Consider the following 22892-nt stretch of genomic DNA (forward strand, 5'->3'; position numbering starts at 1 on the left):
GATTACAAGATGACAAGTTGTTTAGTGTGATCATTATAGTGATCTGATGACTTTAAAAGTCAGGTAGTGTGAACTTAACTGCAGGGACTTGTTCCACAACCCACTGTATGGAGCCCCCAGGACAGAACCAGGGCATAGTGGCAGAATTATTCCTCCAAGTTAGCTTGGAAATGCCTCAGAACCAGGTAGAGTCTATGACATTTGAAAGCCTGATCTGGGCTAACCTGCTCTTCTGCCGATGCAATGCTCGCCAGCAGCAGTCTGAAGATGGATGAACAATCAGGCAACTGGTTGTTTATCTCGAGAAGATAATTTACCCTCAACATCGCTACAAGCTCAGTACTTAATTATTGTCCATGACATTAATTTGGTGTTTATATTCCTCGCCTGACAAGCGGTGAAATCGCCTCTTTAGATTTCCTAAACGACTAGCTGAATCTACCTAAGCGGTTGCCAATGAATACATGTACTGGCAAAATGAGCCGGCACTAAACATAAATCACAGGGCGCTCATTCCTAATTAGAGTGACACATAGAGTTATAGGTATTCTTTTTCTAATTTGCTGTGTCCATGGAAACCGTGCAGGCCAGGTGAAAACCATCTCTCATTCTTTATGTCACACACAAAACAATAAACCAAACTTGGACTGGCAAATTGTGTTGGTGGATAGGATACAATCATCATGTCTCACCGTTAGTGTTATAGGTATTTTGGGGTTTGACTCCAGCCCCAGCTTTCAATGTAGACAAGTCTCTAAGTTAATGCTGTGAATTTAGTTCCCACTCTAATCCTGAACAAACAAATATACAACACCAATCACAGGTTTAAGTGCATTTGCTTTTTGTTTTACATTACATATTTTTCTGTAAATACTTGAAAATGAAAAAACTGCAATGCCATCCATGTTCAGCCACTGCTTGCCATTTGAGTGAATCCAGAATAGTAAGACTTAATAAATTTAAGAAATTAATTAATTAATTAAAAAGCACCTAACTGACTGCTTGTCAGTGTACTTTTTAACTCAAAACAGCTCCTTTAGAACTAAAGTTTGGGTTTCAGTTTACTACCTGAAATGAATGTGTCATTTAAAACTACTGGTTGTTTCTAGTATGATGTAGAATTTTTGTAAACAAATGAACAAAATAAAATGTACAGAGATTGTTATAAAACCAATAAATTCGCAGTATTTTATACTGAATGATGCAAGCTTCCCAGGACTTTCTGTGTGTACTGTGTGTGTATATATATGTACACACACACACACACACACACACATATATATATATACTGTATATATATATATATATATATAGAGAGAGAGAGAGAGAGAGACGGTACCGATCTATCTATCTATCGATCTATCTATCTATCTATCACTGAATGACAGTAGACAATGGGCTTTCCGAGAGGATCTGAAATGACAGAGCCGAAAGCTCTGCTAACGTTGCAATTTACACAAGAGGAGCTTTGTGGCGGCGGCCTGCCCAGCCCATTGTGTCTGCATGCACACTGTGTTATTCTCATCTTCCCGAGACCAGCACCTGGGATACATCTTGTTGTGTGACCTTTCTCAAAGGGGCCATCTACTTTAGCAGCTATTAGCTAACAGAGGAGCACCATTAGAAAATTGCAACAATTCTTTCTAAATGAGTTTACAGCTGAGTTTAAAAATCCCATAAGGTGAATAAGTAAGGTTGCGGAATAACGGAAAATAAACTATTTCAGATGAATTTGGTTTTTTTTCCATAACCCCTTATGTGGTGCCGCCTGGAGCATATCCCAGGATATACAGGGTAACAGAGGTCCCCAGGTGAGATGCCAGACTAGTGCAGGGGACACACTCACCCTCTATGGGCAATTTAGGGAAACTAGTGAATCTAACAGCCTGTTTTGTGTGGAAAGCTATGCAAACGCAAGAAGATCTTGCAGATTCCACACACTGAGCAGGAGGGAAGGAGTCCGGCCTACAAGTCTGGAGGTTCTCTGAGATTACAGAGATAAAAAGAAGACCTGATGTTATCCCCAGTATCCCCAGTATGGGCACTGCACACACATGGGTGCTTTAAAGCACAGCTTACCCGGCCTGAAATTCAGGGGATCTGCTTGAAAGGGGCCTGAACTAACCTTGTTTAGTAAAATTTCAAACCTAGAGTGGCCTCCCGTCCTGTATTGAAAAATAAATCTCTGTGTCCCATTTTGAAACAATATGCAAATCCCACATTTTTGTACATGGACAAAAATACAATTTAATCTGGACCAGGGGAGTTTCTAGCTATTGAAAAGATCAGGGGCTTTAGTCAGGTTTACCTGGGGCTCGACTTTTATCTTTTTGATGAAAGAGTAGCATTGGGGCTAAAATACTCAGGGCTGGGCTTAGAATACTGGGGTCTATAGCCCCAAGTGATCGGACCCAACGACACCCATAAACAGGAACCCCCCTCCCCCCAACTCCACCCCAGTCTGTAAATTTTTATCTTCAGGGTACCTTTTATATTTAAAATGAAATACAAATTCTAAACACAATATATAAAATATTATGCCAGGTAAGATAAAGCAAATTGACTACTATTATCCCATGCCAGTGGTCCTAAAGCCTGATAGATGTTCGAGGTTGCCAGCTCTCTTTAAATCACCCACAAACTCATCATCTATAATCTATTACTGCATTAAAAATCGCTTAAAACAGTTCTTGTAAAACCTAGGCAAGCGTTTGAGCTGTGTATTCACAAACGGAATTCATTCTCATCAAGCCCAATTAAACAATCGGTCAACTGAAGCGGAAGAACTTTTCGCTGTTACTGTACTTTTTTTCTGGTGTGCTGGCAGGTTTGAGTGCAGTGGACAGCAGGAGTAAAGGTGATCTTTGGTGTCTCCGACCCTATGGCGTCATCAGGCACTCGTGAGCGCTACGGGCATGAATGACCTAGAAATGGTACAGCGAGAAGCATGGCACCTCCCTGACGTATACGTGCTGTCAGGCAATTTTCATAGCGGGTCTTTCTAAGTCTCGGCTTTTTTACCTTGACAGGTAGCCTACATTTTATCCTTAAAATGAAGTTAGCGAACGAACTGCCTGTGCTGTTGATCTGTTAGACACGCATTGGTGTTACTGTGCAACATTGGGGCGCTCGTTCTTTTTTAAATCTAGAAATGGTTAGTTTATTATTGCTATCGATATTTTTAATGATGCACTTCCTTCCAGATCTGCTTCCATGCGTGCGCCGACGTGCTGTCTTAAGGTGCAGAAGAGCATGATTGTAGCAGATGTACAGGAGCATCTTTTTGGCTGAAGCTTCCGAAATCTTCATGATTGGAAGCGCGGCGCGGGAGGCGGAACCTGCAGGAGCAACACAACAGCCCACTCTGAAGTGTCGGTACCCAGATCATCATTCATTCCCCTGAACACCATAGACAGCAGCCGGGGCAACATCGGCGGGACGCCGGCCGCTTTCTTCAAAATAAAGGGAGGAAGGAGAGGGAGAGGAAAACAGGACAATCAAGCCGGTTTCGAGCAGTTCAGTGGCATCCAGGGTGGCGCTCACTTTATGTGTGACTGGTAAGACTGTAAAAGCGCTTTGCTGAACCGCTATACGCCGTGCGTCTGTTTTCTCCTGCTAGATGTCATTTAAACGGCATTTTTTCTACATTTGTCCGGGATTGCAGGCGATGCTTTTCTCTCAATACAAACTTAGCTCAAGTTGACATGTACGAACATTTGTTAACTTATTTCTCCGACATCAGAGGTCAAAATAATAAGTACAAAGTACGTTAATACTGTATTCTCATTTTGGAGCTCGTTAACATTATACAAAGACTATCTTGGACCAAAGTATCTATGAAGGTTGTTTTTATTGCATTTACTTTTTATTAATTTTCAGCGGTTATTTTTAAATGTACCTGGTTTGTGCATAATCAACACCTCAGTGGTAGGTATAGATATATCTGGAATTGTGTTTGCAGGTTAGCTAAAAAAATAATTTCTGAGAACTGAGAAATTTTGTTAGATGTATGCCACTGCTGATAAACCTCTAGTGATCAATATTGAGTAATGGCTTTAGCAGTAATTAGGATTTTGCCCTGTGACATGGGTGACATTAAGCTCCTGTCTCCCACATGAAATTTTCAGTTTCACTGCCTTCTCACCTTGAGCATTCGCCAAATAGGTCAAGGCAAAGACTGTGATGAAACATCCAGTGTTAGGGTGTTTCATGCGTCCATTTGCATTAATATATGAATGAATGTGAGCAGCTGCTGTACAGTGGTATAAGTAAATGCAGAGATGCAGAATCTGTCATCTCTGGCAACCCTTTCGACGTGTGTTAAAGCAGTATGCAAACACACACTGTACAGTGTGTGAATGCAGGACTACCAAGCTGTACTGCAGTGTTGTTGAGATAACCTTTGAAATGTAATATATGTTGAAAGTAGGTTTTAGGTTAAGAGAGAATATTGTTGAAAAAAGGTGTGGGAAACGTTATTTAAAATGTTCATTTTGTGTGGTAAGGGAGGGTTGATTAGATTCAACTTTGTATATTGTGTGAAATAAAGACATGATCAATTGTGATGAAAAGTATCCTCAGAGTGGATGTGCCTGTATTTCAGTTTGTCTCTGATCACAACGTTAAGGTACCTCAGCTGTAAAATGGTTTTTAGCAAATGCCCTTGGCAGCTGCAGAAGGTATAAAGACGGTAAGAATATGGGGCATCTTCATCCATATTTTTGTTAATCATGTACAATAGTATTAGAGTTACATCAGCCTTAATATCATCATTTAGGAACGTTTACTGAATGTTACGATTGAGGTTTGGAAACATTTAAAGTGTCCAGTTTTCCTGATGTTCCCAGAATATTATTCTATTACTGCAACTAAGAATAATAAGTTGCAAACAAGCGATAGACACGGTAGAGCAGTGGGTAGTCCTGTAGCTGTACGCTGCTAAGGTCATGAATTCAAGGCTGCGTGGTGCCGTTGACGTATACACATGTATCAGTTTTATACAATAATATTTTTATTATAAAACAATATTTTTCAATTTTAATTTCATTAAACGGATGTTTGAGTAATAATGTTAGCATGCTATTGTTGGCAGAACCTTTGTTACAATGTATAACGTGGGAATAACGTTCCATTAAAGTCACAGTAATGTTCTCTGCCAACTTTGAAAAGACCTTTACGTAACGTTGGCTACAGTTCTAGGAACGATCCCTGTTATCTGGGATAGCACTGATTCAACACAAAAATACTAATCCAAAAAACACCTACCCAGATGAAATTATGGTCTGTACCATAGCAAAAGTGCTTTTGAGGTATAGTCATTTGAATGGTGCCCAGGTACTGATCTTTAGGATGTAGCACGTTGAGATATTACCTGTTGTCCTTTGTAAAATCTTCTACTTTCATTTAACTAGACAGTATAAAATATTTAATATATCGTACCTCTTAAGTTTTTTGTATACATGACTAATTTTAGTATCATTGTTGGTATTAAGGTATATGCAAGAACCTTTCTTTTTACTTTTGTGAAGTATCATAGACCAAAATGCTTTGGATGTTCTAGTTTATCTGTGTAACTGCCATGAAACTCTGTAACTGGTGAGTTGGTGTTTCTCAAGTCTAAAACATTAGTGCAGGTTGATGTGAAAACATTTAATGTGGGTTTATGGTTATGTGGACAGATTTTTATGTTTTATTTCTATATCGTAATACTGAATTTTTCATATTGTTCCAGAGATAGTCTTTTTGACTTGCCTTGCTTTTAGTATGGAGCCCTCTGTGCATCACTGAGTACATTATGATTACATGAAACAGTTCAGTCACCTGTTGAGGGGCTGAGCACTGTGTTTTTACGGGAGCACATGAAAAAGGAAATGGTGACAGTTTAAAAAGCCCACATGGCTGTTTTCTTGCCAGCACGGAGTATTAATTACCTTTGTACCTGACCTCAAGTTATCCAAAACAGTGTCTCTGTGATCAGAGCTTGGCCAAGATCCATAAAGAATACCAAGCTTTTAAGGAATATGGTATTTGATTGATATTTGTTTGATCTATTCCTGGAAATTTAATCAAAATGAAAAAGGTCCATAATATTGTAGAAATCTGTTGCATTTGTTTATCTTTCGTAAATGAAAAACGCTGTGCTGAAAAGAGGATTTTGTTGTGCTTGGCACTGTGGTGTGTAGAGCTCTTGTCTCATATCCTCAGCGTCTACCTATCCTTGACTCACCTCAAATTATCTAAAAATTTTGCTCTAATTAATAAGGGATCTAATTATTGTAGAGGACATCTAAGAATATTGCCTTAAAAATGCTTCCCAGTGTTAAATCAGAATCAGGATTAATCAGAATCAGAAAACATTTATTTTGCCCTGGGGGAAATCGTTTGTGATTACAGACTGCAGAGTATACAACCACTCAAAAGACAAAACTAGACAATGTGCAATTTCTGAATGAAAATAAACAAGTATAACATATAGAGATGATAATAAACAGGAGGGTGAATAAATATTGCATTGGAAATTTAAAAATTTAAAAATAGACAGATATTGATGTAAAAAGGATATATCACACACGTGCCCTGTGTGATTCATCAGTATGAACGATTTCATGGGCCAGCATAGTTTTCTAGGATAGTGAATTATCAGAAGGAAGTTCTCCCCTTGTATTGGTCAGAAGTTTTAGAAAGCCTTTGTAGGAGATGTCAGCCTGGCCAGGTGCAAGAAGTTTATCGAGGAACTGATGGAAATCATTCAACAAAGGTCAACAGGTAAACAATCAATGTGGTTTTGACATTTTACATGCAGTTTGATTAGTGGTTATTTTGTTCAATGAAGTAAAAAACATTTACTGAATCAAGCATGAGTCAAAATCAAGGAAGGTAGCCTTCAATATCAATTCTGCTGTATTACATTTTACATTACATCTTGAACATATTCTCAGGCTACACTGATCAACCATAACATTAAAACCACTGACAGGTGAAGTGAATATCACTGATTATCTTATTACAGTGACACCTGTCAAGGGCACCATTAAATATTAGGTAAGTGAATAGTAGTTATTGAAGTTGATGTCCTGGAAGCAGGAAAAATGGGTAAGTGTAATGAAAAACTTTGACACAGGCCAAATTTTGATGGGTCAGAGCATCTCCAAAATGGCAGGTCTTTTGGGGTGTTCCCGGTATGCAGTGATTAGTGCTGACTAAAAGTGGTCCAAGGAAGGCCAAACGGTGAACCGCCGATGGGGTCATGGGTGCCCAAGGCTCATTGATACGTGTGAGGAGCAATGGCTAGTCTTTCTGGTCTGATCCCACATGAGAGCTACTGTAGCACAAATTGCTGAAAAAGTTAATGCTGGCTATGATAGAAAGGTGTCAGAAAACAGTGTATCGCAGCTTTCTGTGTATGAGGCTGTCATGCAGAAGCCTGTCCACAGCCGAAAGTGCCTACAGTGGGCATATGAACGTCAAAACTGGATCAAGGAACAATGGAAGAAGGTGGCCTGGTCTTATGAGTGACGTTTTCTGTTATATCATGTAGATAGCTGGGTGCTTGTGTGTCATTTTTCTGGAAAAGAGATGGCACCAGGATGCACTATGGGACGCAGACCAGTTGGTGGTAGTGTGATGCTCTGGGCCATGTTCTACTGGGAATCCTTGGGTCCTGACATTCATGGGGTGTTACTTTCACATGTATTGTTGCAGACCAGGTATACACCTTCATTGCAACTGTATTCCTCAATGCCAGTGACCTCTTTCAGCAGGATAATGTGCCTTGCCACAATGCAAAAATTATTCAGGAATGGTTTGAGGAACATGAACAAGAGGTCAAGGTGTTGACTTGGTCTCCAAATTTGCAACATCTCAATCCGATCCAGCATCTGTGGGCTGTGCTCGACTAACAAGTCTGATCCATATAGCCCCCCCCCCCCAGGCAACTTACAGGACTTAAAGGATCTGCTGCTCATATCTTGGTGCCAGATACTGCTGGGCACCTTCAGGGTCTTGTGGAGTCCATACCTCAATGGATCAGAGCTGTTTTGGTGGCACGAGGAGGACCTACACAATATTAGGCAGGTGGTTTTAATGTCATGGTTGACTGGTGTATATTCTCAGAACAAAAGTCTACATAAAAAAACGTGTTCTGATAAGTGGGCTGATGGCAGCCCTAACTTATGAGATGCTCAGATTTCAGGCAGTAATGTTCTGTCAACATAAAAGGTATCTGGCATTTTATTTTACACCAGTCGTGTTCTTGTGAGGGAGGTGGTAAACTGAAGGATTACAGCTAGGAGGTAGAACTGTGCTTGGTAGCCGGGGGTAAATGAAGTCTCATTGGCTGAGGACCACTTTTAGCCCCAGGAGAGACATGACAGCATGTGTTTAGAATGTGTGACTCCTTGGGAAAACAGTGACAGTTCTTCTCAGTCCACTGTCTCTGTTCTTGGCTTCGGTGCAAGGACTGCTTCTCAGATCTGCACAGAGAATGAGGTCCATTTACATCCGGGGTCACTGGAAATGATCACTCCTACTACACAGGCCGAGAAGAAAAAGACATCCAACCTTTATCTGCTTGCTGGATTTCCACAGAAGCGAATCCGGAGCCTGCAGTGCTGGAGCAGATGGCCGCGAGGTGGTGGCTGTGACCCGTGACGGCCTCCCAGACTTCCTCTCAGGCACCTCCTCCTCATGGAGGAGGAGGAGCCAATTGAAAGTAAGGCAGGCTGGGCAGCAGAAACCGATGGCTCTTTGTTACTGGGCACATGATGTAGATAATGAGGAGCTGGCACGGCTTGGCATGGGGCAGTAGAGCGGCACTTGTTCCTTGGCCATGTTGTCCTTTTTGCCTCGTGCAACCCATGAGTTGAGGTTTCCTCATTAGCATGTGGTTGGACACAGAATGATAAGCCCCCTTTATGCCCTGACCTCCGCCCCTGCAGGGGGCCCCATCATCAGGACTCTACATTGGTTGAACAATCACACTTCTTATGCTTGATAGTTACATTTACAGTTGGGTAATTTGCATTCATTTCAGACGGCAAATGATTTTTTCATTCGATATCAGATGTTTTTACAGGTAGGAACCACATATTTTTTTGTAGTTCTATAGAGATAATTATTCTTACCTACCAGGGACCTGGTGGGGTGGGAGTTTAATTGCGTATGATATTCACAAGAAGCCCGGTACCAGCCCGGGGCTGGTATGCAAACTCACTTCCTCAAAGCTTCTGTGATTGGCTGGAGCAATCATGTCAGTCATGGAATATGTGAGGTATCCAAGGTCCACTGCCGAATGTCCCTCATGCTGCTTCGGTCAAGCATGAAGCCAGAGACTAGCTTCGTAGTGCAGTGTAGCTTCGTAGTGCAGTGTAGTGTTGCAAGGATCTTAAGACATCAAGGGCATAGTCCAAAGACCCCCCCCCCCCCCCGCGCCCCCAAATGGAAAGATCATCCTATTGAATTCTCTCTCTCTCTGAAGTTATGATTTCAGAAACGTAGCTCTGGACTAGGACTGTAGTGATTTACGGAATTCTCAAACAGAGAGCATGGTTGTTAAATCATCTGGGCTAAAGAAATCCTTTGGGGCTCATCACCTGTCTGGTGATACCCCCAACAGAAAGCAACTTTTACACCATGGCACCAGATTTTCACCGGTGTCATTGTCTGGGAGGTGGACATGAGGCAGGTGTGGGTTCTGCTACGACTGAGCTCTTCTCTCTTTTTCAATTTTATTCCTTTTATTGGTTTAATTTTTAGTATAACTTAAGTAGGCCTGTGGAAGGGCCCTGGCCAGCAGCATGTTCCAATGGTAGGATAACCTGTAGCATTTTGCTCTATAACAGGTACTTCACCTGACTAGTTATAACCTACACCTGACTCTTCCTCTAGAGGCAGGAGTGCAGGAAGGGGCTGAAGTATATTTCTGTCCTACATTTATTCTTCTTGGTGTTTCTGGTTTGGAATGACACGGCGGCTCAGTCACTGTTTTTGATATCTGACAGAATGATTTACAGAACACCCACGCCACGGATCGCAAAAGAACCTCCAATCCTGGCTGGATGGCAGAGCTCCTCCCGCGTGGACGTGGAATTTGCTGACGGCGTATGACTGATCAGCACCGTGTGATCGGTCCCCCTCCCCCGCACCCCAGCCCAGCAAATGTTGCCTATGAATATTTGTGAAATTCCTGCTTGGCTCCGTGTCCCTGCTGGAGTTTGTGGATAGAGCTGTAGTGCTGTGTTTACTCTGGTGTAAAAATGGAAAAGTACTAACCTTGAACCCCAACGCCCACCCTGCTGATGAGGGCCAGGGCGGGGGGAGAGCTGCAGGAACAGGTTGGTACTTTTCCATTTTGCCCCCCCCCCCCACTGCCCCAATGCTACCACGGCCTGCTACCGTAGGAGATGAACAAGGCTCAGAAACACCTTCATGGGACCAAGAGGTCCAGGGGGGGTTTGGATAATAGAAATCGAATAGCCTTTGGCTATGTCTGCTGCTCTTTCAGGGACTCTTTCCTGTTATTTTACAGCACAGGTTCATTAGTCCATGAGCTGCTAATTTTCAGCGGGTTTGTTTTTGAATGAATAGGATGCAAATCTGCCCTTCATTTCCAAAGCCAGTCTTTGCAGTCGGGACGTCCTATGATGGGGCAGCAGAGCAATACTGTGGCTCAGTGAACGGCGCACGACTCCAGGGATGTGGCTTTGACTCACATCCCTCTTTTTTGTACGCGTGGCGTTTCCATGTTCTCACACACTTTTTGTCGGTTCCTCCAGGTACTCCAGTTTCCGTTGAAAGTCCAAAAACATGCTGTTTAAGTGAATTGGTGTTCATAAAAGGGTGACCTACGATGGAGAGGGAGCTCGTTCAATTCATTTCAATTCATTTTCGTATAGAGCATTTTCACAACATTACATTGTCTCAGAGTGCTTTACGTTGTCCCTGCCCAAAGCCTCCAAAGAATAAGCCAGAGGTGACAGTGGCAGGAAGAAACCTTGGGAAGCACCAGATTCAAAAGGGGAACCCAACCTCCCTGAAATAACAAAGATCAAATTTATTAAGTAAAATTTTGTATAGTCCAGGTATACATGCAGAACACCTTGTGTCCTCTATGACTGGATCACCAAGAACCTACCCTGGATGACTGATTATGGAATATAGATAAATATGGAATGGTGTTTCCATGTTGGAACTCATTTAGCTAAACTGGTTGTACATCAACACCCTGGTAAATAGGTGGATCTAGTTAGGCGTTCTGTATAGGCTCTCAGTCTCAGCATCTGAAGGTGAGCTGACGATTCAATGGACTCACACCTATGCAGCTGTTTTTGAGAAATTTTTGTGGATGAAGTCCCATTGTGTACCTGTTCGGTACCGAGTCATCTTCTTCCATGTGCTCATATTCTGCCTGCTGCCTGCTGGACCAGAGATGCTGTGACAGGGGGTACAGCTGGCTCTATAAATAAACCCCCTTCCCAGTGAGTCACCATGAGCTGACAGAACAGGACACAAAAACTAGGCATGATGCTTATTAATGCCGAGTCGCAGGCCAAAAAGGCCAAAGCTGACTGCCTATTGACACCGGGAGGAGTCCTCGATTTCACAGAAGCATTTTAGAATTACGAACTCTATCCAGTTGATCAGTCATTTTCAGTCTCCTGTCTGAGGTCAACATGGGGAACGTGAAAGTAGGTAGAACAAATGTGATTTTAAATTCGGTTTAGGACAGGCATTCTATTTGCAAATGTGCACTCATAATAGGTAGCTATCTTGTTCAAGATATCAGGTACTAGTTAGGATGATCATCAGTTTGTTTAAGATGTCAGATGATAGTGAGGACACTGCCGTATTATGATAACTTATGTTACTCTCTCCTCATCAGGTCACACTCTTAGTGGCAACTGAATGAATTGAGGGGGATCCAGGTATTTGATGTAACAAATTGTATTTCATTGGTCAAACGGAGTGTACTTAGGCTAGAAAGCGTTACTGAAAATGATAGATTATCTCTTTTTTTCTCTCCTTGTTAGCCCAAAGTTTGTTGGCACCCATTTAAAGACAGTTTGGAGTGTCCTGACAGAAGATGAGGAATGGTTGTGGAATAGTTCTGAAGTTATGTAATTCAATCGTATCTTGCTGTAGAGTGAATTTGAATAACATTAGAAGTTAATATTATAATTTTGCGTCTGACTTCAGGGAGTCCTGGATCAGCCCTGTAAGAGAACAGCTTGCTTAGTCCTCTGAAAAAGAACAGCCTGCTCTGGTCTTTCTTGTACCTGGTGTCTGTGTTGTCTGTCTAGTCCAATTAGTTATTTAAGTGGAGCCCCACAGTTGCCTCATTGGTAGTCCGTGATACAGGGTTCTGTAGGGGCAACAACCTGCATCACCCTGAGATTCTTCCCTAGTCGGTATGGCTTGGTATCTTTGAAATTACTGTTGAAATCAAAGAAGATGCTCCTGACCACACTGACAGCTCTTAAGGATATATATGTCCTCATAGGCAAACTACAGATGTTCCAGGAAGTCCTTGACTAAGTTCTTGACTAACTATTAAATCTGTTGGCCTTGTCCGAGTTCCCTTGATCAAATTATTACTGGTCGGCTTGTAGCCAGGAATTTTCTTCATTCCGCTCCATGCTTCTTTTTTTAATAAAAGTCCAAGATTCTCTCTTCTTGGGCGGTTAATGAGCTGAGAGCAGTTGGCCAAAGTGGATGAAAGAGAAAAATGATGAAAATTCCTAGAGACTGTTATGAAGGTGCTGAGGTGTTGCAGTCTGCTTATGATTAGCAGTGTTGGGGAAGTTACTCACAAAGGCAATCCATTACAGGCAGAGGTGGAAAGTTCAGGTCCAGAAAATACAAATCCAGGCTATGGTTTTTTTTCAATTAGCAAGTTGAGTATGAAGAGTCATAGTCAGAAAGTACTCAGCTGGTGGGTTGAAACAAAACCTTGGTCTGGATTTGTACTTTCTGGACCTGAACTTTCCACCTCTGTCAGTAATGGATTAGTTTTGTAGGCTTGTTAAACATCCCATGACAGGTAATGTGACTGCAGTCCCAGGGCTCACACCTCGATATTTCCCTAACATCCCTTTACAGTGATGTGGCCTGGATTACACCATCTGCTGTTGACAAAAATAGCAAATTCCCCCCTTTCTTTGTTTCCTCTGCACATTACTGTCGGCCTGCATGACAGGAAAACTGCTCAGTGCCACCACGGAAATGGGAGCTTCAGTTTGAGGCCAGGTTTCTGCAAAGCACGTGAGCCTACATCCCTTCTGCATATTCACTTCACTTGTAACTCGGAAGAGAATCCAAGAACCTTGGTCAGGAAAAGCCAAAATGTTAATGGCCAGATCAGGACAAAGACAAACCAGTGGTAGAGTCTAGTAGTCAGAGTTGGTAAATACAGACAGTAGGTCGGAATACACAGAACGATCACAGTACAAATCACAGATCTTGGAAAACACTTGGTACGGAGTGACTCCCAATACCTTACACTGGGGAAGCCTAACAAGGGATTATTTATAGAGGTTCCGGGGAAATTAGTTTCAGGTGCTAAAACTGTGCTTGTGTTGAGTGCAGAAAATTCGCCAGGCTTTGGGAAGGTCTGAGCTGGCTGGCGGATGCGGTTCTGTGACTCATGACAGATACAAGTTATATGTTAATAAGAAAAGTGCAGGTGTTCCTACCACATTTCCAAAAAATTTTTTCCATGTATTTTGTTGTTAAAGTAGCAGTTAAATAATGAAAAGAAACAGATGCATTATTTCTTATTTAATTTTACATTGACATATTTAAAAAAACTTCACAGAAATGAGAAAGCCTTGGGGCCATAAAGCTATGTCAATCGGCATACAACTGCCTACATGAGGCTGGGGTTAAGGGCCTTGCTGAAGGGATTATGATGACACAACTCTACGTAGAAATTTTGCGCAATGACCAGACTAAAGCTTTCTTACATTGCACATAGGAGAAGACCATAAAGCTTGGAAAAGTGGAAGGTGACCAGAAACAGGATGGATGGACTTGTTACAAAAACATCTTAGGGAAACCTTAAGAACTGTGTAGAAGACAGCAAGTTCTGGAACAATGCTATTTATATGGTCACCGGGAGTTGACATCATCTTGACAGGGCATGATAAAAATAGAGAGTTAAAGTTTTCAAATGGATGTCCAGTTTTTGCTTTTTGGGGTTAGTGTTTATGCAGGTGTCAGCGATGGGGAGATTGGATCATAGAATCTAAATTTAGGGTGAGCCTCCTTCAGAAATGCCAGCATCTCAGGGTGCCTCAGAATCTTATGTCTATGACGAAGAGCTCTGTAATGCCTTGATGCGCGAACCAGCTCAATAGGCTGTCTGTCACTATCTGTCAGTGAGTTTAATGTCTGATGTAAAGGTCTTTGTTTCAGGAGTTGTTTGGATTCCCTTTGCACCACCGTCTTGCCCATGGACCAGCACACTTATCTTAATGACACGAATGATGACTTCGATTAATGTATATTTAAATAAGGATTAACGAGATGTGAGTGCGACATGCCTGTGGTTTATCACAATTTCTGCCCCATTGAGATTTAATCCTGTCATACGCATCCTGTCAGGCTGTCCAGAAAACAGCAGGCCATCAGACAGCAGCAGGGAAAGTTTAATCCTTTAATCTGGCCGAAACGGCCTTTGCTGGAATGTCATTGGAATAACTTCCTGTGCTGGGGGGATGCTGTTCGCTTGCGTCATTTTGGAGAACATGTGACATCACCCCCCTGAAGTGACGGAATCGACTGTTATAGTTCTCAACGTCCTTGCTGCCCACAGCCTCACCTCTACTTCTCAGTGGGCAGTGGTGGCTTGATGTTTAGGGAAGCACACTTATAGTTGAAAGATTGCAGGTTCGAATCCCTGACCAGCAAGGCACCACTGAGGTACCCTGAGCAAGGTGCTGCCCCCAAACACTGCCCCCTGGGTGCTGAATTAGCTGCCCCCTGCTATGTCACATTGTCACATATGGGTTAAATGCAGAAGACACATTTCGTTGTTGTGTACTGTGTGCTGTGGTGTGTCAACAATGACCATTGATCACTTAATTCTAATTCTACTGGAACATTCTGTCTCTTCTCCAAGAATCTCATACTTTCAGGTAGAGTGAGGAACTGTTGGTATGATTCAGAGCCTTAAAGGCGATGTTTCTCTAAAATCGTCAACTTAGGCAGGAGAGCTTTCTGTGTATCTCCCCCCTCCCCACCTGGGGGGTTTAATCTTTGCATTCCTCTTCAGAGACAGCAGCCTGAGCACCTCGGACCAGCCATACTCCACCATGAATGATCAGGAGCAGTAAAGGAGAGAAGCCTTTGGGACACACCAGACATCTGGCTGTACATCGAAAATCAGTTAATGTTGAAAGGGATATAGAGTATCCTGGGCACTTCATAGCCCAGGAATATGCCATCCCGGTCATGTGCTTGGAGTACAGTGTTACAGGATACCCTCAATAACGTCAGCAGCTTGCGCAGATCCGGCCTGAACCTAACGCACTGTCATTAAGTCCCGTAGCGGGCAATCTGGCAAGTTCCGTTCGCAGTAGCAGGACACATTAATGGCAGTTAAAATGCTTATTTATGCAGTGACTCTGGTAAGATAAGCAGCTCTTCATTAAGAACATGGTGCATGATTAAGGCAGCTCATCCGTGGTGTTTCCAGTGGGTCGGTGTGGTAAACCAGCCTCTAGCTTACATCTAAAATGTCAGAAATCTTTAACAACATAATCCTTTGATGGAACAAGACAACTTGACTTGAGCCAGCTACATACTGGACTAGATGTAGGAGAGGACGTATGGTCTAGTACCGAGACCTTCATGTTGTCACAGTTCCTGGCTGTCCGGGGCATTATGGGGAAGACTTAAACACATGATGTGATCTTTCAGTATTTGTCTATTTTTGCCGGTGGCCTTCGGGGGGGGGGAAGTCTTTTTTAGGAACTAGCCATGTACCTTCTTGTCCATATGGACACAACATTCTGGTATCGTCAGTTTAGCCCAGCAGATATTTCGATGCCTGCACTGATGTGTTGACGCCTGTCTGCTTAGGGGATGTGTGTGTTGCTTTAGTGATGCTAGGAATCGCCAAGGTAATACTCTGTCCTCCGGGGCGGCCTGCACTCCACACCCTGCCAGGCCCCCCCACAGAGAGATGGCCTCTCTGTGGGGCTTCCAGCCTCTCACGTTTATTCTCCACTGCTCGTGCTGACTGTCCTGTCTGTGATTGGTGGGGTGTTTGGTTGGTGGGGGGGGCGGGGGCTTGTGTTGCATGAGCCCAGGCACTGGCATCTGTTGAATTTAAGGTTGCTGTTTTTTCAACCGGGGGCCACTGAATCACCTTTTCAGCCCTCAAGTGCCCTGGCGAGTTGCAGCCAAGGGGTCCTGGGGTGTAATGATGCTGGCACAATAGGCCCAGTGTTCCATGGGCTGTTCCCAGGAAACCGCATAACACGCCGCTTTGTGCGCTGTGCTTTGCTGCCCAGCCACGTTGCCCGGCTTTAGCTGGGGAAACAGAAGACCCCGGCTGCGTAGTTAGGCGCATAACGTGGTTGATGGAACCGGTAATGTGGGACGGTGGTCCGGGCGGATCTGATGCAGCCATCAGAGATTCAGCTCTCAGACTATGCAGTGTTTCATTTTTCCAAAGGCAGGGAGACGTAGATGCCACAAGGGACCCCAGAGCTAAACGGGGGGTGTGAGAGCGTTGACGGTTTGCCAGGAAAGAGCTTGGAGCACTGTAAGGATGAAGACCGCCGTTATGTTAAACCCTTCCTAATTAAAAAAAAAATCAGAAAGCAAAAAACAGACACACAAAGGCTCTCCGGCAAGGGCCAGAACTGGTTCTAAGCTGGTCAGATCTGGTTCTGCTGCTTTTCATCTTCTCCACTGGGCCCCACTGGTTCAGTGTCCGCACTGCCCCCCCCACCCCTGTTTACAGAAGGCTCAATCCAGTCTTTTGCTGCATAGCTAATGTGAAATTAAGAGCGCTCTTTCAAAACGGAGCAGGCCGAACCCGTCAACAGGAACCTGGAAGCTGTACGTCACCGCTGTTTTCTCTACTCGCACACCAGCTTCCTTGTCTGCGTGGGCATACTTGGAGCTGAACCTGAGATGGAGCTGCGGGGGCACTGGGAGAGTGGCGGCTGAAGCCATAATTTGATGAGGACGGTGGGGAGGGAATTCAGACCCACGTCGGCACCCTTTGCGCTCATTTGTAGACTGGGCAGAAAATACCTGCCAGTGGCAAGGGGAATTGAGCCATTCAACACTGCATTAGACACCCTGGAGACGCCCATTGTTTGCAGGGAGGTTACGGCTTTCTGTACTGTCCCCCCCCCCCCCCCCCCCCACTGCAGGCAATAGCTGGTGTTTTCTTTAAGGAAGTGTTAGATTTTCTCTTTCCTTGTCAACATTTCCTTCCCATTCCTGAATGGAGTTTAGAATTCAGACTCATTTCCCAGAGAGCGCTCTGAAAGCACATTCAGTCTGTTTCCCCTTAAAACCGCTTAGCACATGGTTGTATTTTTACCACCGTTTAGTCAACTTTGGCAAGTCTTGTGTTCATCATGAGAGTGAAAGAGGATTTATGGAAGGGATGTTGTGTACTCCACAGTCTGCTCTGCATGGGTTGGCTTTGGGATGCCTTGTGCCTTCTAGGGATCGACTTCTGACCCAGTAGGGTCCCTCAGCACTTCTTATGAAGTTGTGTGCAGTTAAGCGTGACATACAGAAATCCTTAGATATTACCCAAGTCCTTTCATGAGGTAGATTCCAAAAGTACACGGATCACATTTATGTCTCTGTGGCACCATCCCCAAGGTACTCAAATGGACCAGGTCAATGGATGCGTGTCTCATAACTCTATTTTAATGCATCTTTGCAACTAGTTGGAGATTGATTATGGAAGAACAGATTACAATTATAATAAATAATATATATACAAATTGAAATTGAGTAGAAATATATCAATGGCACTGTCAATGGAGATTATGTTTTTGGGGAAGTGAGTAATGAGTCCCAAGCTTGGTGCCTGCACACATGCACATATATTTACACACATACTCCGACATCACACATGCATGTTTACACACTTGCCCAAATCCATACATACACAAACATATAGTTACAAAAACACTCACAGTCTGTTTAAACCTGGCCTCCACCCACACATACTCCAAGTGCCCCAGTTAATCTGGCTCCTTTCCTTGGAGCACAGATGTTTCAGACTCCCTTCTGTCTCCCCAGATCCCTGAGGGAAGGAGTACAGGAGCTTTGCTCACAGCGCCCACAGGATCCGGGATAATCTGCACCTAGAGCATGGAGCCTGCAGCCCAGTCAGAGATGAACATCATTCCCAATGGGAAGGGTCACGACCTTGGGGAGGAGGCAAAGGGGCCGGGGAAGTCGATGCCAGAAGACAAAGACCAGTAAGTGGACTAACTGTGTTCATGTGCTGTACCAGTACGAGGATTAACTATCATCAAGTGGACTAACCCTCCTCATGTTCTCTGCTAGTAAGAGGACTAACCCTGACCATTGCATCAGTAAGATGCCTGATCCTCTTCATGTACTCTACCAGTAGGTGAACTAAGCCTTGTCATGTACATGAGCTATGATGACTTAGTGCCATGGAAATGAGTAGCATTGACTACCCCAGTGGTCAGTGCTCCCGTGTTTATTTAAGTGGTTCTTCTCAGCTTGTTCAATCACTGAGTGAAAACATGGTGATTGATTAACAGTAAAGATGAAACTCCTACTGTGAGAGTGGTGCAGGAATGTGACTTTATTTGGGTGACCCTTTGGTGTGTGTGCTGCACCTGCGTCTTTAAGTGTCATCTCTGTTGCCTTCCTGCTTTCTTGCGGTGACACTTTGCGCTGTGTAGAAAGAGCCCCCAAAATTCCAGGTATGTAGAGATCTTTTCAGGTTTCACCCTAACACACACCCACACACACCCACAGGTTTGTAATTATATCTTTTTGGGGACTCTTCATTCATTTCTATGAGGAAAACTCTAACCCCAACATGACAACCTTAATCCCTACCCAGCCATACCATTAACTCTAAGTAACCAAACAAAATACGAAACTTTTGGCATCTTTAGATTTTTGATTGCATTCACAGATCATTGTGAGGACCTGAAAAATTGTCCTCACAACATCAAAATAACAGGTTTTTATTACATTGTGGGGAACATTTGGTCCCCACAATGTAATATATGCATAATCCACACACACACACACACACACATGTTCTAGTGAGGCGTGAGGCATTGACTTGTCATGGATGCTAAAGCATTTTAAGAATTTTAATGAAAGCATTTTAAGGTGCTTTAAGCATATAGCTTAATGCTGGTGTTCAATGTAAGTCCCCACAGGCTCCAGACTGCGGAGGGGAATGTGGCAGAAAGCCAAGATTTCTTGCCTGACATGGACAACATGAAAACAACTAACTTCACTGATGTGAGTCCCATTGCGGTCTGGAAGCCCTTTCCATGCATTCATGAATTAAATCAGAATCGCCCCCTTCACTTATTTGTGTTTTCTGTCAGTTTGAAGGGAAGACTTCTTTCGGAATGTCAGTTTTCAACCTGGGGAACGCCATCATGGGCAGTGGCATTCTGGGATTGGCGTACGCCATGGCCAACACTGGGATTGTCCTCTTCCTGTGAGTCGTGTGACTGGATCATAGACATGCATTTACCTGTTATAGTATGTATGTTATATATGTGCTTTGTATGTGTTTATTATATGTGCTTATGGGGGGGGGGGTGGACAAAATAATGGAAATACCACAGAAAAAAGGACTTTAACTACATTAAAGTTACAAATGCAAGTACAGTAGAGGCATGAAATTAAAGCCCAAGGCCAGTCTGAACCCAAGACCCTGAGACTGAACCCGACCCAGGCTGACAGAGTACTAGCAAATAAAAAAAATGAACCAGACCCAAACCTGAATTTGTGTAAATATAAGTCAGACATGTATACAGATTTTGTGAGATTTTGCCATATTTTCTTCCATTTCTACTTGGATGCTTAGGGGTGCTATGGAAAGCACAAATAAGCTATGGATTAAATTGCACATAAAAGACTAACCTTAACCCTACCCAAGCCCAAAGATGAACATGACCTGAACCTGGCCTGCAACTTGATACTTTGTCTGACTTTGACTGAATTGACTGAATGACAATTAGTAGTGCATTGGTAGTAATTTCAGCTATATCATGACACATTCATTTATGTAAATTGTGCAATAAAAACAACAGGGCTACTGGAAAAATTAGGGACCAACCACTTAAAATCTAACTAAACTGCTAACCAATACATTTTAAGCGCTTTACAAAATCAAGGTCTATTTTTACTTTCAAAAGCAGAAATTTCACCAGTAAACATTCTTATAGCCTTGTTCATCCATATTTACAGCACTGGCTTTGGTGAGTATTTGCGCTTCCAAAATAAACCATGTGGGCTGGCTGAGCTAACCCAATATCACACATATTCCTCCATGGACCAGAGCTTTCTACTAAGCGCAAACACGTTGGGGAATAGATTGTGAATAGCTGCTAAACACCATAAGAGCGACCTCAAAGATGATCCCCTATCAGAAACGTCGCATCTGTGACCCAGCCTTAACAAAAACTATGTTGTGAGCTTCAAAAAGTTCGAATTTATGGCAGAGCAGTAGTTCAGGAAATGCCTGTATCCAAAGCCAATTCATTAAAACGCATTACCAAGTTTAAGCAACTCAAGGCCTAAATGAGTCATCATTCTCACTTTTTGCTACAATTGAATGGGTTTGGTTTGAATACAGCCAAAGGATGCCAACCCACAATATCTGTTGATTTGAGAATATGCCCCGAATGATCATATCACAGCCAAGGAATATGAGGCAATTTTACAGGAACAGATCCATCGTATGACACAAGCACAGTTCCCTCATGATGTTCTCATATTGCAAGATGATGATTTCCCTGAAGACACTGCTAAACAAACTGATTAATGGATTCATGACTTATGGGAATTTTACTTACACAAAAATGTTCTGAGGGCAGAATGAAAACTGATTGGTTCAGAGAGATAACCAATCAGACTGTAGAGGAGGTGGTTTCAAGCAACTAGAGGAGGCGAGGCCAAGACATCTGATTGGTTGGTCCCACCTCCTCCAGTTGCTTGGATCCACCTACAATCTGATTGGTTATCTCTCTGAACCAATCAGTTTTCATTTTGTCCTCAGAATATTTTTGTGTGAGTAAAACTCCCAGGAGTGATTTCATGAGCCCCAGAATAAAGTTAATCACCTTATATGGGCTTCCAGATCACCTGATCAAAACACTGAAGTTTTATAGGAAGTTCTGGAGTGTAGAAATCTATATCTTTCATCTACTTCCTTCAAGCACTCCATTATCTTGTTCATCCCTTATAGATCTATGTATTTATAGATGCAAGTTCAATAATTGCTGTTTATCTTTAGCTTTGATCATCAGCTGTATAAAAAAATCAAAATATTTCACATCAGTAAATAGCATTTTTATGTTTGTAGTCACTATAGCCTACTGAGACGCCGTTAAACATGACGCATGAAGCAGCCCTGAAAATGGATAATGCTTATCCTCAGTGGAATCTGAAATTTGAGGTTGTCAGTATATTTTTGAAGAGGCCTAGCCTTGAAAACATTGAACAGAATGGTTCATTGTGCAGATGTTTAGGTATGTGCAAATGCCTGTGAAGCATGTGACTCTGATTAGCGGAATACCTTACATATGTACATCTGCACGTGGACACACAGGCTGCTAGAGGGCCTGGTTTTCAGCCTGAAAAAAGCATCCAAACAAACACAAGATTTTACCTGAGCCTGATGAAGTAAACTTGCAATGTTAGTGTTATGCGGGTGTTGATTACTGACCAGGCTCATCTTGATGTGGAATTACTGCTCTGAGTTTATCTTGTGCTCAACCCGTATACTATTTGCCGTATGCAGTCCTGAGGGTAAGATCAAAGGCTTCCCCTGTGGATTATAGCTGGAGTTTAATTACTGCTCTGAATGTTCAGGCTGTGTCCTTGGCGTGGTTTAACTTTTACACTCTTGCCATTCCCTCAGTGGGCAGCACTGTTGCTTCACACCTCCAGGATCAGGGGTTAAAATCCTGGATCTGCTCTGTGCATTTGGGGTTTGCATGTCTTCCCTGTGTCATGTGGCTTTCCTTCTGGTACTCTGATTTCTTCCTGCAGTCCAAAGACATGAGACCTCTACACTGTCCCTATTGTATGATTTCATGTGCCAGTGTGTGTGCCCTGTGACGAATTGGCATCCAGTCTGGGGTATGACCCAGCCTGTGCTGCCTGGGATTGTATGATTCTGACTAAGAATAGGTGGTTGAAAGATGGATGGATGGACTAGTGCCCTTCCGCTGTGTTCACTCCTGTGTCGCCACAGGCACTAAACTGCAGCCTTATAAAAAGCTTCCAATATTCTTTTATTCGCTGTGGCCTTCTCTGACTGCTTCGAAGGAGCTCAGTGGAGGAGCCAAAGAGAGATTTGTTCAGCTTCACTATTACTTTAAATGCACCAAGTAACATGTAGCAAGAACGGATTAGAAGTAGCAGTTAATTCACCAGTCAACTGAATCCTGTTTGAATGGCAGATGTGTTCCTGATATCAACAAAACCATTAGAAATTCAGGTTTAGTAAATCAGGATTTTTTGAAGCCTTTTATTGCTGCTGAATCCAGAGGAACCCAGGAGAAAATGATGTTTAATAGTAGAATATTTACAATTTACATTACCTTGTAAAATACATCTAATTTTACAATTAATGCTTTAGTTCAATGTTTTTTCAGAGACAGGGATGTTGTGTCTTTCTGCAATGC

General features: G+C 43.0%; 1 protein-coding gene across 2 annotated transcripts in view; it reads left to right on the top strand.

Moving 5' to 3' along the window:
* Positions 1 to 2890: 2890 nt before the first annotated feature.
* slc38a3a (solute carrier family 38 member 3a) overlaps positions 2891 to 22892 on the top strand; it is a 37338-nt gene continuing 17336 nt past the window's right edge. The window contains exons 1-6 of one of the 2 annotated variants that reach the window (XM_023804140.1): positions 2891 to 3029; positions 3204 to 3557; positions 18274 to 18455; positions 18912 to 18932; positions 19395 to 19488; positions 19578 to 19693. In XM_023804140.1, coding sequence (XP_023659908.1) covers positions 18346 to 18455; positions 18912 to 18932; positions 19395 to 19488; positions 19578 to 19693 — 341 coding nt within the window. In that variant the 5' untranslated portion in view covers positions 2891 to 3029; positions 3204 to 3557; positions 18274 to 18345. The remainder of the gene's footprint in view (positions 3030 to 3203; positions 3558 to 18273; positions 18456 to 18911; positions 18933 to 19394; positions 19489 to 19577; positions 19694 to 22892) is intronic. The other variant, XM_023804142.1, reaches the window with a different exon arrangement.

Source organism: Paramormyrops kingsleyae, chromosome 8, assembly GCF_048594095.1.
Source record: "Paramormyrops kingsleyae isolate MSU_618 chromosome 8, PKINGS_0.4, whole genome shotgun sequence".
NCBI lineage: Eukaryota > Metazoa > Chordata > Actinopteri > Osteoglossiformes > Mormyridae > Paramormyrops > Paramormyrops kingsleyae.